Raw genomic sequence first — 14,392 nt, 5'->3', positions numbered from 1 at the left:
AACACCAGAAGCTTCCCTCATGTTTAATAGGGCCAGTTCCAGCCAGCTGCAAGGTGTACCTACATATGGCCAAAGCTGAGCCAATTAACGATGGTGGAGCACTTCTAGTATAACACTTAAGAAAGGATAAAAAATGCTGTGCAACTAACAGCTGGGAGAGAAGAGTGAGACTAGGAAAAGGACAATTCTATGAACACCAAGGTCAATGAAGGAAGAGGTGCTCCAGGCACTGGAGCAGATTCTCCTGCAGGCTGTGATTGAAGCCCATGGTGATGCAGGTTGTCCCTCTGCAGTATGCAGGTATCCACAGTGGACCAGATATCCAACCTGCAGCCTGTAGAGGATCCCAAACATGAGTAGGTGGACATGTCCTGAAGAAAGCTGTGACGCTGTGGAGAGCCTGCACTGGAGCAGGTCCATGGCAGAAACTGTAGCCCATGGAGAGGAGTTGAGGCAGAAACAGTTTTTTCTGGCAGGACCTGTAACCTCATGGGGGACCCACACTGGAGCAGTCTGTTCCTGAAGACCTGCAGCCTGTGAAAAGGACTGTAGCAATTCATGAAGAGGTGCAGACTGTGGGAAGGACTCACTTTGGAGAAGCTTGTGAAACACTGTGTCACATGGTGGGCAACCCACAAAGGAGCAGAAGAGCATAAGGAATAAAGAGCAGCAGAGACGAAGCATTAGGAACTGACCACAATGATCATTCTTCATTCCCCTGTGCCACTTGGGGGAAGGTGGTACAAGAAATGAGAGCAAAGTTGAGTCTGGGAAGAAGGGAGGGGTCCTATTCTGATAAACTGTCAAAGAATTACATTAATTTCCTTAAGTCTGTTTTCCCCATGATGTGAAATTTCATCCTCGTCTTGACTATGATTTTTCATCATGTATTCCCTGTTCTGTTGAGGAGTGGGAGTGATAAAGCAGCTTGGTGAGCATCTAGTGGCTAGCCAAGGTCAAGCCACCAGTCTTTTGTGGTGCCCAGGATAGTGTCTGAGGAATTAGAGATAAGGATGGTGATTGAGGGAGGTAATGAACAAAATGTGGACAGCGGAATAAGTGTGGGGAATTTTGGAGTTTGTAATTGTGGTCAAAGGGCAAGGGATGTAGTGAGCACAAATGAGAAGTAATTCTGAATACATATGATGTGTGTTTTTTCATGTGTAAGAGCTTAATTTCTTTGAGTGCAAATTTTAAGTACAATCTTAACTACAGAGCTGAAACTGGTGCTGCCTCTAGCTCCTGGGAAAGCTGCTTCCTCATAAAATGTACCTGAAGAGAGTGAGTTACTTAGAAAAATATTTACTTTTCTTCTGGCAGTAGCAGTTTTCTTCCATCATTGCTCAATTTTCCTGCAAATACCTGTTTTATAAGTAGACCTCCAGGAAAAGTTATTACTTTATGCAGCAGGAACCACTACTTTGTGTTGAAGCCTGCACATGTAACTAATAGGAATTATGATTAATTTCTTCCTGAGAAATTACTCCTGTAGATGGAATCTGGCTGGTGTTTCTGGAACTAACCAAAATAGTCTAGAGTAGCTAATGGTCACTATACCCTGAAAGACTGATCAACTGTTTTCTTGAAAATGTCATTTGAATTATGATTTTAAGCTTACTAATAAACAAGATTTTTATGGCAGGGATTGTCTTGCATAAAGTTCTAATTGTGTCTTGAATGCTAGGATTTTCATCCATGGTTAGTACACTAAGTCACTGCTGTTGTAGTAAGACTTCTGAAGGTCATCTTTGGTAGCTAGGAGGTTATGTTATATTCTAAAGATTATTTTTTCCTTTGTGTATAGTCACTCAAGATGATGATAAATTTGTACTTTTCTCATTAAGACAAATTTATTGTGACACACATGACATTTATAAAAATCTATGATGTGGTGATGTAATGACTGAAGAGGTTCAGAATAAATTTTGAGGAAATTAAATGGTACTGAAATAGGCCAATTCTGTAAAGCCAAGTAACAACCATTTCTGTAATTGCTATTTCTAGCTATTGATTATAACTTATAGTAACTGACTGACATGTGTTGCTATGGTTTCTTGAAAGCTACATACACTAATTGATGTAATCAAATTGGGAGAGAAATAGAATTTGATCTTTTCAAGACTGTGTTTAAAAGCAGTTAACTGATTAGATAAATGCAGTTCATTGCTTGTCCTGTCCTTCTGAGCAAAGTCAGGCTATTCAACATTTCTGTGTATCAGTAAATAAGAAAGCTTATAGTTTTTAAAACCTACTACTGTGTATTAAGCACTTAAATTGTCTATGGAACTCCTAGTACTTTTAAATAAAAAATATAGCAAACTTGCAATTCTTGCAGTCCCATAGTGGCTATGGAGTTCTACCTCTGTACTGCTGACTGTAGCATTGAACACTTCCAGATGTGGACTCTTATTTTCTTTAAGGAATTCTTTATTCATGTGGAAAATTGTGAGGAATTCATCTAATTCCAAACATCAGGATATTGTGCCAAGTACTGCCGTTGTCATATCTTGATGGAAATCTCACTTTTAACCGACTGCTTTAGCAGATTAAGTTAGAGGAGTTGGACTTCACCAGAATGTGCTTGTGAACCCCATAGTACTCAAATTGGTTGTGAGGAAATAAAGAAGTTCATTTCTGCAGCATGGTTTCATCACAGGTTTGTGTATTTATCTGTGTGACTTGCTCATCAGTATATACCTCCAGGTGGCAGTGATGTAAACTCTACTAATTGCTTGGCAGAAAGAAGTAACTTTCCCTATAAATGCTTACTGTGGGAAGGAAGGAATTCTCTCCCCCCATGCCAATATGGGTTGCTTTTGGAAGTGAGCTATTGGTCTGACTTGCTGACGTTTCCTGTTGTATTGTCTTCTTATTTACTTTCAGCCAAAATTGTATTCCATAAATCATGGCACTGCGTATTGTGGTCGAGATACTGTAAAGGTCTTAGTAGTTCTTCTGGATGAAGAAGCCATCAGTCCTCCTACCCAGAACAAAGCAGAATTATTACATGGTGATGAAAGCTTAAATTTGTTTGGAATCACCTCTGTTTTGACACTCTTCAGGTGAGTATTAGAAGATTTTTGGTGACATTTGTGTGGGAGGGGAAGGGGATTAAAGACCTTAAACTGAGTGGCTAACAAAGTGTTTATATTACTTGCACAAAGCAAATGACCAAAGTGCAGTCTGTTGTGAGGTTAGGTGGTAAAGGGAAGGCATTCATAGCACAGTCTCAAGTTCTCAAGAGTGTTCTCATGGATTGAAGCTAAAGGAGGTTTAGATTAGATATTGGGGGGGGAAGGTTTTTATGGAGAGAGTGTTGGGGTGCTGGAACAGGCTGCCCAGAGAGGTGGTGGATGCCCCATCCCTGAGGTATTCAAGGTTGAATGGCGCCCTGGGCAACCTTGTGGAGATCCAGGACTGGTGGTTGGTGGCCCTGCCTGTGGCAGGGGTGTTGGAACTGTGTGATCCTTGGGGTCCCTTCCAACCCAGGCCATTCTATGATTCTACCTCCTCAGCAGCATTTTCTGTATCCTCAAGATGTTTTTGTAACACAGAATTTTCAAGCTAGTATGGTTGCAGGCTGCATGAAACCCACGGAGGAATGAATATCCTTTGCAACGAAACTTCCAAATACTTACCTCTTAAGTTGGAAGTCTTAACTTCAAATACTGTCTGTTCAGTAGCTAATTTGACTATTCAATTTTAAGATGCTGTTCAAATTGAAGAGGCTTTGTCTAGCTATGACACAAGATGTTTTTTGATTATATCTTTTTCTTCCTGCATAGTAATTATTTTGTGGATACAGTTTTAAATGCTTATAGTTTTTCATATCATGATCCATCAGTCAGGATACTATTGCATGAAGGATGTTGAAACAAATGTACATGTGTTAAGATTTTTTTTAGCAGGGCCTGAAGCTGATGGCATGCATTGACCCTGATGGTGAACGCTTCATTTGGGGAGGAAGAATAATATCAAAGAGGGAGAGGGAAGAAAGAGATGTGGCCAGCTGGGAAGTAAAGCAGTCAGAGTTCCTAGTCAAGCATCCTCTGTATTACAGTGCTTGGTTCCCCACAAGTTCTTTTCCCAGGTTAACTGTATTGGCTTCATAAGGACCTGCTTAACCCCCTTATTATTTATCTCTACTTATGGTGCCTTTAGCAGTGATTGGAGCATCTGCTCATCAAGGCAAGGGCTGTGTGTCCAGTTGCTTATTAAGCTATGTGCATGCACATAGGTTTCCCTAATGTAAAAGATGATCCACAGCAAAAAGGATAGGAAAAGTGGGAAAGAAGGATATGTTTCTTACGCTGGTGGCGGTTAATTACTGAAAGCCCACCATAACAACACTATTGGAATGTGCAGGTGGAAAGCTGTGAGGGTAACAGGAAAGAAAGAGAAAAACAGTGATATGTCCTAAATTGGAAGATAAAGGATCCTAAAAGTCAAAGAATTTAAAGGTTTTGTTAGATCTGTTTATTGTTTTTATTCTTTTATCAAACCAAGGGAACAAGCACATCCTAATAAAACTTAAGAAACTAGTTTGACTAATAACTTATCCAAATAAATTGTAATATTTTTTAATATAAAGCAGCTTGTAACAAAATATTGTGGAATATTCTTTCACCTCTCAAATATCTGTGGGTAGCTGTAGCTATACATTTCTATTTCATTATGTAGTAAAGGTAAAAGAACAGTGATTTCAGTCTTGTTTTTCCATTACTTCAGATTCAGGAAAAATGTTCCACTTTAACTTTTAAATTGTTTCATTAATTTAATAAACCTCACTGTGCTTGTATCTTTATCAGAAGAAAAAGGAGCTTAATCAGTTCTAGATTAATGCTCTTTGTGAATGAAATCAAAGCCCTCCTGAATCCTCATCCTGAATTAAGCACTGCTATTATTCAGAGCTAGAGATCTTGATTAGTTTTTAAGTAACTCCTTAATTTAAAACAGGTTTTAAACCACTTATTTCTGCATAACAATTCCCACCGAGTACTTCAGTTTCATTTACCTCATTCGATTTTTCTTTAATTTTTCCCCAAAAGGATAAACTTTTTGTTTGACAAAAAATCTTCTCAGTATAGGTATAAGCATGTACTGCTATCTGAGAATTTATATTATAATCTAGACAATTGTTGTGTTTTCCTTAGTGGTTAATTTGCTTTAGATTTTATTTTCCAGTATATCTTTATTGTGTGCTTCAATTAAAAAAAATTAGAAGCAATGTATTCGAAATATTGAATTTATGATCCTGAATTATTGCTTTAGGAATAAAGTACTCCAAGAAATGAAATAAAACTTGCAAACAGCACCTGTTCTCAATTTTTATCAAATCTTTCTGCATTTTGCTAGTTGCTTTACTGTAAGGCTCCAGTTGCTTTATAAATGCCAAACACCTTCATGCTGCACAACACAGTAGCTAAGGTGCCACTGATTTGCATCAGTGTACAGGCACCTCTACAATACTTTTTTTGCCAATGATTAGGTCTCAAATGATCTAGAGTGCTTTGATCTAGATACTTGATCTCAAATACTTGATCTAGATCTAAATCTGCAATGGTTTGTAGGATGAATGGTAGAACCTTTGGCAGTAAATGTCACTGCAGCTTTAAGATTCTCTTTTCTCGTCTGATTCTGTGTATCAGATTGGTCACCTCATATGGTAGCTACTGTTTTATGGTTTTTGATCACATGGTAGTTATTTTTTTGAGGTATTTAACAAAGCTGTTTGCTATTTCTGGAGATTTTATTACTGAAGAATACCAAAGTATGCTTAAAGTTTGAGTAGTTTTCTCTGGCTTATGGTTAGAGAGAGCACTGTTAGTTTTCAGGTAAAGATTGAGATTAAATCCAACACCTTTTTTGTGAATTTTTCTTGCTTTATTTTACTCTTCTTTCAATAAACTTCAAATCAATTGCATTGATTTATCTCTCTACGCAGAAATCCCACATAAAAGCTGCTGCTGAGAAGCAGCTATTGTGTAGTTTAACTTTTTGTTGGCTTTGTTTTAATTAAAAATATTTTCATTGCAAATTGTGAAATGCACGTGTATTTTGGGAGCTGAAAATATAAGCACTGAGAATACATCCCCAGTGGTTTAGAACATCCTATCCAAGCTAAAGTTTTTCTTACTTAATCTGTCCTTTAGAATATCCATCAAATATTTTCCTTCTCTAAGCACTTCATTTCAGTCTTCTGGAAAATATTGGTTTTAGATTTGCATTATAGAAGTTCAAAGAAAATTCTTGTGCTTTTTTTTATTATTTTGAAGCTGCATGCAAAGCAGAAGGGTGCTATTTTTCCAATAGTATTTTTAAGTTTTTTAGGCAAACAAAAATTATGATAATGGTATTGAAATCACAGTAAGGTGATTTTGATAAAATTAATGATATTTATGGTTTAGATTTAAATTTTGTATGACCATGGATTAAATATTTTCCTAACTCTTTGCAATAAAGATTCTTTGTTCTGGTTTGCATATTCAGGAGGTATTTAGTGTTTGAGGCAACGTTTTATTTGCTGCTGTTTTTTGTATCGTTCCCATCATCTTTCTATCCTATTAATTAATGTTAAAGGCAGTCATTAATTCTAATTTCTTATCTTGTTCTGTTTTTTTGTTGTAGTTTTTTTAATCTCCTATTTAAGGAATAGAAATTTGTACACTGTGTTTATCAGGTGTACAAACAAAGATTCTTGAAAAACTGTTTATGGGCACTGAAAAGGAAACTAACTTATCCATGCACTGAAGAAGCAGTAATTTAATCAGTTGCTTATCTTGAGGAATCATCAATTGTTGGAAAAGTGGGATGCTGAGTATTTTGGCATTATGGGCTACAAAGAGGACTCATGAACAAAAAGTGTAGATTGGAATATGCTGAAGCTATTTAATAGCAAAAACATTGTAAGATCCTGCAGAAATTTTACACTACAGACAAAAAGAAATAAAATAAAGAATGCGCTATTTTTTAATAGAATAATTGAGTGGAATGAGCTAACTAATTCTTAATTTTATTTACTTTTTTTTGAAAAAGTATCCTTACATGCATCCTGGCTGGCCATGAGCTTAAAAAGAGAAGTAATTATTTAGAGATGCACAGCTCAGTTCTTATCTTAAGGTCAGAAAATTCCCTCTTATATGCATGAATAGTTTTTTGCATTATGTGCATCAAAATTTTTCATTAAGGAGTGAAAGTAATCAAATACTGAAATCTAGTAGTATGGAAGCATTTTGTTTGCTACAGTACTTCTACTGTCAAGTCTGTAAATATGAGGAAATTTATTCTGCAGGTCAACCAGATGCTGTTCAAGGGGGTGTAAGTAGAATGATGACTCATCACCAGCATTACAAATAATGATACTGTGGCTGCAGAATTACAGTATTGTAAACATAATATTGCTAAATGATACCAGAAATTGGAACTGTCGGTTTGATTTCATTATGCTGTTTTCCGTTGTCACAGTACATGTGTTTACTTAGGAAGGGAGAAAACAAAGAAAGGCTTGAAAAGTATAGACGTTTGCTGTCCTGTTACTGAGAAACTTGGTATGGTAAACTAGTTTTTCTTAACTAATTGTTTATGTGTTCTAAAACCTTACCTCTTTTTAATATAGATCTCCAGCACAATCTAATGGATCTTCTCCAAAACCTCTTAGACAACGTATCCAGAAATCTGTGGATGAAAAAAAAATTAAGGTACTGTGTAGGAATTGTTTTGGGACTATAGATGCACTGAAGTGTAATAATGCAAAAATTAAAAAAAAAAAAAAAAACAAAACCAAAACCCTCAAAAAACTAACAAAAACCCCAACAAAACAAACAAACAAAAAACCCCCAGTGCTAAAATTCTAAAAGAACTTGGCTAAATTGTATCCAATAGGTAAAGAAATGTAATTGTGATTAGCTTGTAATTGGGCCAACTCAGTGTTACAATATGTAAAACTCCAGAAGAGAGGCTTTAAACTTAAAAGTACTTCTTAATGAAGATCTCTTAATGGAGGTATACTGAGTTAATCTGTATCTCTTAATTCAACCATCTGTGCATTTCAGGACTGTAGCAATAAAATTGAAACTATGTGAAAACAGAGATAAAACTCAACAGAAGCACCTGATTTCAGTTCTGTCAAGACAGCCATTCTAAAAGTGTAGCAATGACTTTTTAATTGTGTTTTGTTGGGGTTGCTTTTTATTTGTAACATTCTGAGGATGTTCCCATAACATTGCTTTGTGAACAATAAAATTAAGATGCTAATGTTTGCTGTTTTGTAGATTAAATGGAACATTGTAAGAGTGTATTGATGTTGTGAGCAGTGCTATTCAAAAGAATAACTTCTGTATTTATGAAAATTGTAGTCTTCAATTACTGCATCTTACACAGTCCTTTTTTCCTCAAAATGGTCGAGCTTGACAAATTGACATTGGAAAGAGACAGAGCTTGTATCCTCCACAGCATTTCAACAGAGTGCCAAGTAAAAGTAATGGCACTATTTTTTTACAAAGTTAGTCCTGACAACAGGCAAACACACAAATGTACTGAGTACATAAGGAGGAAAACAGGTGTTTCAAGCCATCAGAATTAATTCTGGAACAGCATAATGAAAATATCTTTCTGCCACTGGATATGAGAATTATATGTTTGAGTAGTAGAAGGTCATTATAAGGAAGTCCAATGAAAAGTGTCAAAGCACTGTCAATATTTGCAGCATGTTTTTAAATATACTCTAACTTCATTCTGAGTGCTTTTCATTTTTGGAATGAGGGTGGGGTTGATGATGGGTGTGTTGGATTATATACACTAATTACAGTGAAATTTATCTTAAAACTCATAGGCAAATTATGAGATTGAAACTGATAAAGGATCTTCATTATTTTAATTTTAAGATAAACAGCATATTGAAATGGTGGTTTTACCCATCAAATAGCAAAAAATCAGTTATGCTGTTTGCATGATACATTGAAGTACATAGTTTTCCTATGTAAATAGAGTTTTTATAAATGGTTTAGTGAACAACTATGTTCAATATCAAAGAACAGAAGTTATTATCCAAAAGTAACCAGGTGAACATGGGTTTATGAAGGGCAGGTCCTTCCAAACTAACCTGATCACCTTCTATGACAAGTTGACCTACTTAGTGGATGAGGGAAAGGCTGTGGATGTAGCGCACCTTGACTTCAACCAAGCCCGTGACACTGTTTCTCACAGCATTCTGCTTGAGAAACTGGCTACCACTGGCCTGGACAGGCACACCCTCTGCTGGGTAAAAAAAACTGGCTGGATGGCTGGGCCCAAAGAGTTGTGGTAAATGGAGCTAAATCCAGCTGGAGGCCGGTCACAAGTGGTGTTCCCCAGGGCTCAGTTCTGTTCAATATCTATCAGTGGACCTGGATGAAGGGATTGAATGTTCCCTCAGTAAGTTTGTAGATGACACGAAGCTGGGAGGAAGTGACAATCTGCCTGAGGGTAGAGAAGGACCTGGGGGTGTTGGTTAACTGCTGATTGGATATGAGCCAGCTGTGTGCCCAGGTGGCCACAAAAGCTAATGGCATCTTGGCTTCTATCAGAAATAGTGTGGCCAGCAGGTCCAGGGAAGTGATTGTACCCCTGTACTCAGCATTGATGAGGCCACACCTCGAATACTGTGTTCAGTTTTGTGCCTCTCACTGCAAGAAAGACATTGAAGTCCTGGAGTGTGTCCAGAGAAGGGCAGCCAGGCTGGTGAAGGGGCTGGAGAGCAAACCTTACAAGGAGCTGCTGAGGGAACTGGTGTTTAGCCTGGAGAAGAGGAGGCTGAGGGGGGACCTTATTGCTGCCTACAGTTACCTGAAAGGAGGTTATAGAGGTGGATGTTGATCTCATCACCCAGATGACAGGTGATAGGACGAGGGGGAATGGTCTCAAGCTGCACCAGGGCAATTTCAGATTAGACATTATGAAAAAATTCTTCACTTAAAGGGTTTATTGGGTGTTCGAAAAGGTGCCCAGGGAGGGGGTTGAGTCAGCAAACCTGAAGTAAATAAGGTGGTTGGTGTTTAGTAGAGCACAGATATGGTTGGACTCTAAGATCTCAAACGTCTTTTTCAACCTAGTGATTCTGTAATTACCTCTGACATTTGAGACCTTTTCTGGAAATTTACAAGGTTTTTATCATAGAATCATTTTGGTTGGAAAAGACCTTTCACATTGTCAGGTTGTGAAGCTGATTTATTTTATGAAAGTTTTAACTTTTTTGGAAATACTTTTTTGCTAATAAAATATACCAGACTAGTTCTTTCAGAGGTTTCTGAATAATTTCAGGAGCAGGAATTGCATACAAAGCTTCATTCTGACACTCTCCTGTGCTACTTTTGTAGTGCCTGACTCTAATAAGGGTTCTGTGGCTCTTATGTTCCATATTTATACAGTGTAAGATCCTGACATTTCCTTTAAGACTCTTGTCTTTGTCTTAGTTCATGATTGATGAAGTGGAATTTACCCGTAGAAAAAAGAATGAAACCTCTAGTATTTTTAGCCAATAATTTTTGAGATCTTCTAGATCTTGCTTCTGTATCTGATTTTGATGCTTACCAGCTGCCTAATATAATTGAGGATCACTATATTGAAATACAAATTACTTTTTTTCTTATGAAAACCCAAATTCAAAGAGAACAAGCAACAGATCTGAAGTCTGGGGTTCACACTTCTAAAATTTCTTTAGCGTCTTAGAAGACTGTAAACCTGCTTATAGTGTTATCTTTTGTAGATTATATCTGTGATGATAGACTCTATTCCTCTACTTTACCAATGTGGATGGTAAAATGTGTTAAACTGAATGGCTGCTTGGAGCTATACAATTCATATCTTAGAGCAACATCGAGGCTGCTAAACTGACTCTAGTAATAACAATCAGTCTTCTTTATGGCTTGCTTCCAGTATATCCTGTTGTACCAGAGAGACATTGTGCAGCATGGAACAGAGGCCAAATATCTCAAGATGTTTTTCCATTTAAAAATGTGAAAATAAAAATCATGCAGTTCAGAGTGTTCCTCAATTATGTAGCAGCACAGTCCTCTTAATCAGGAACTTAATCTTGTTTCTCCTTTCAGTCAGGTAAAACTGCTTTTGCTGGATAGCTAATGATTTTTCTAGCTAAAAGTCAAAAAAGTTCTCTGCCATTCATCTTTATCTCCATCCTCTCTTATAAAATCCTGCTTGCTTTCTTGAAATGCCCATCTTTCATTTTGTCTTTTTCTGGTTTTCTTTCTACTTTTCTAACAATTATTAGGGAGTTTCTCTTCTATGCTCCATCCTTTTCTTCTATCTTTTTTTTTTTTAATGTTGCAGGGTCCTTTCTTTCTCCTCTTCTCTTTCTGTGTCTTTGTGGATGAATACATCAAAAAACAGAAGATCAGCTACCATCTTTGCATAAATGTTCACAGACATACATCTGACCTATGTGTCCCTTCTGACATCTTTTGTTAATTTTACACCATCCTGTGAATACCCAGCTGTTGATATTGAGACAATATATCTTTTCTGGTATATTTAACATTGATGATGGTATCCTACCTGTTACTTTTTCACCCCATATCACCTCTGGAATGTATTATTCTCTCTCCATATGTCCACTCAACCATAATTTATTATAGATTCATTTTGCATTTTGATATGCTGCCATACGTTTTTCTTGGACTCAATAGTTGCAGCTTTAGCCTGGCTTTCTTCACAGAGATTGCTGTGCAAAAAGTTATCAAAGTGATTAGGTGCTACCTGCCATTCTGTTTACATCTCAATCTGTTTAAGTTGTAGTAGGTGTAAGCTACTTGTTTTAACTATCCCAACCCATTGATTATTTCTGGTTTGCAGCTTTGAGATACCTGTCCTTGCTTACATTCAGCCTGCAATACCAATCTTCACTGTTCATTTGTTAATTTTTAGACTAGCTCTTTCAGCTGTCAATTTCATACTATTTTATACTACAACTGAAGATATTTCCTATAGGTATCTGCAGAACTCATTATCCTCCTTTAAAACCTTTTTCTCAGTAACTTTAAATCAACCTCTCCCCAAAACTTAGCAGTGCCTTGTGTTGAGATGGATGCCCATTACAATGACTAATTTCAGTTCATTTCTCTATGAATCCATATATTTCTTGTCTTGGATTGTAATGTCTCTTGGCAGAAATAAATTTTGTTCTGTCTTTCCTCTGCAGCACATTGAATTCCTTGTCCATGACCATGGATGTCAAGTGCTGTAGTAATATTTATCACCTTGTTACACTGAATATCTATCTTTCATATTATTTCATACAACCATTATGAAATGTGTCAGGTTGCTTGTAAAATTCACAGTATTAAATTGGGATGCATAATGCATTCATTTTAATAGTTGACTCAGAGATACCATATGTATATTTTTTGAAAAATACTATAGCAATAAGATGTTTCATTCAAATATTAACGGTTCTTCTGAGAAGTTTCTTAGGCAGCATGTGTGATGGTAGCCTTAGTTCTACAAAATTGCCCTAAAGACCTTTTTTAGCATGCTGCCTCTTGTAGGTTGTTAGATGGTTAGCCTGTAGTATGAATAAATGATATTTCATTAGAACTTGTCCTGTAAAAGTCACCTTTTCCATGATATTTGAGAGGTGAATGAAAATACAGCAGTCATTACTAGTTTGGTTATATGTTGACTCCCATCATGATGTAAGATGTGTTGAATAAAGAAATTTAGGAAGATCTAGAAGGGGAAAGGAGAAACACTTCTCCAAGTAAAAAAAAAAAAAGGAAGATGTGGGGGAAATCATGCCCTTTTCTTTTGAGGAAAGGATCTCTTAAAGCTTCTGCAGACTTATGTGGAGGAGGGCAGACTGACAATATTTAGACATACAGCACAGTGTCATGCATGTGTGTTTAGTATCTAAAAATATGAACACTGAATAAAGTAAACGGGTAACTATGTACTGGAATTGTTGTATAAAAATAAAATAAATCTGTGGGTACTTCCATCGTGCCAAAAAAAATTCCTGGCAACAGTGGAAGACAAAGAAATGTTGTTGTCTTTCAATCCTCATTAAATACTGGAAGAGATGCAGAAAGATCACCTAACTAACGGCATTTGTTAAGAGGCAAAGCTGTTGCTCTATTCCTTAAGGAGAAAGAAGTCTGGGAAGCTAGTATATTGCATTTTTTCATTCCCTCCAGCAGAAGCAGGTAAGAGTAATACTAAGAAACTCAATCTTCCTCTGAGAGACAATTTAGAGTTTCAAGCTTGTTATCAGTTAAGTGTCTTCTGGTGAATGGTATTTTGTGGAAGGAGTCTTTAATTCATCAGAAAGGTCTATAGAACATCTATTAAGTTATGTCTTCTCTTGTCAGTTGTCCTTTTCACTCCTTTCTGCTTTATAAAGTTGAAAGTTTAATTGAACAGGAGAGAGGTATTTTATTTAAAAAGTGTTCATCCAACCTTGTGTCTGCTTGTTTGTATCATACTTCCATTTATCTAAATGGGTAGATACCCTATGGTTTCACTACTTACTTTGTTGATTTCAATGGGGTTGTGTAAGCCTTGCTTATTGGTGGGAGAGAAGAATGGAAGGATTGTTACAATCACCTACTTTGTTTAGCTTGAAGAGCAACTTAAGACAGCAAAAAAGTTGCATAACAAGATTTTCATCTTTCTTCTGCACCAGAAAAGATTAGATGTCCAAGTTGTAGGAAAAATACTCTTCCCAAACTACGGAGGGTGAAACGGAAAACTTCCAGGAGTTAGGAAGGAAGGAACAAATGCTATTAGGCTGTGAACATGCAAGGTTTGAAAGAGTAACAGATCATATTTTTTTTTGTAAACTTAGGATTGTTTTGGTCTTTTGATACATTGTTTTAGAAATCCTGCTGCATTATTAATAAGTTTACCCTGAAACAGCTGCAAGGACTTTCAGTAGTTTGGCATGTTTTTTTCTTAATGTAACCGGAGACAACCCTTTCCTATATGAGGTACGATTTCCCTCCAATTGGGATCATAACTGTAGTTTTAGTTTTAAAAAGAATTTGTGGCTTAAGAACTCTAACAAATCTTGGCATGCTTGAAGTTCATTGTAATTTTACTGTGCATAGAGATCTTCCAAATAAAAAGCTCCACAAAGGAAAAAATCCCAATCTGCCTTTCTCATGTGACTTGTCCTTGCCTATATAAAATTACTTAATATCTAGCTTCATGCACTGCTGTTATTTTTTTCATTGCTTAGTGCTCTAAATGCTGTTACTTGAGAGAATGGTTTTGCCTATTTGTGATTCCAGTACAAATAAACTGTGACTTGGAAAGCTATCAACAGGAAGTTATCAAGAATTTTCTGTATGCGCACTATAATTCTGTGCAGAAAATTTATAGTAATAGAGAAAACAATCTTCCTCAG

The 14,392-nt window shown here is 36.6% G+C and overlaps 1 protein-coding gene across 1 annotated transcript in view; it reads left to right on the top strand.

Moving 5' to 3' along the window:
- The window catches only part of PARPBP (PARP1 binding protein), a gene marked incomplete at both ends in the record, with an annotated part of 48,899 nt that overhangs the window by 29,551 nt on the left and 4,956 nt on the right, over positions 1–14,392 (top strand). Inside the window, 2 exons of the mRNA XM_084261122.1 lie at positions 2,884–3,062; positions 7,616–7,697. Of these exons, the coding sequence (XP_084117248.1) occupies positions 2,884–3,062; positions 7,616–7,697 (261 nt within the window). The remainder of the gene's footprint in view (positions 1–2,883; positions 3,063–7,615; positions 7,698–14,392) is intronic.

Source organism: Gallinula chloropus, assembly GCF_964237585.1.
Source record: "Gallinula chloropus genome assembly, chromosome: 1".
Classification (NCBI taxonomy): domain Eukaryota; kingdom Metazoa; phylum Chordata; class Aves; order Gruiformes; family Rallidae; genus Gallinula; species Gallinula chloropus.
The sequence above is the reverse complement of the archived record's forward strand: the minus strand, read 5'-3'. Positions and strand labels throughout refer to the sequence as shown.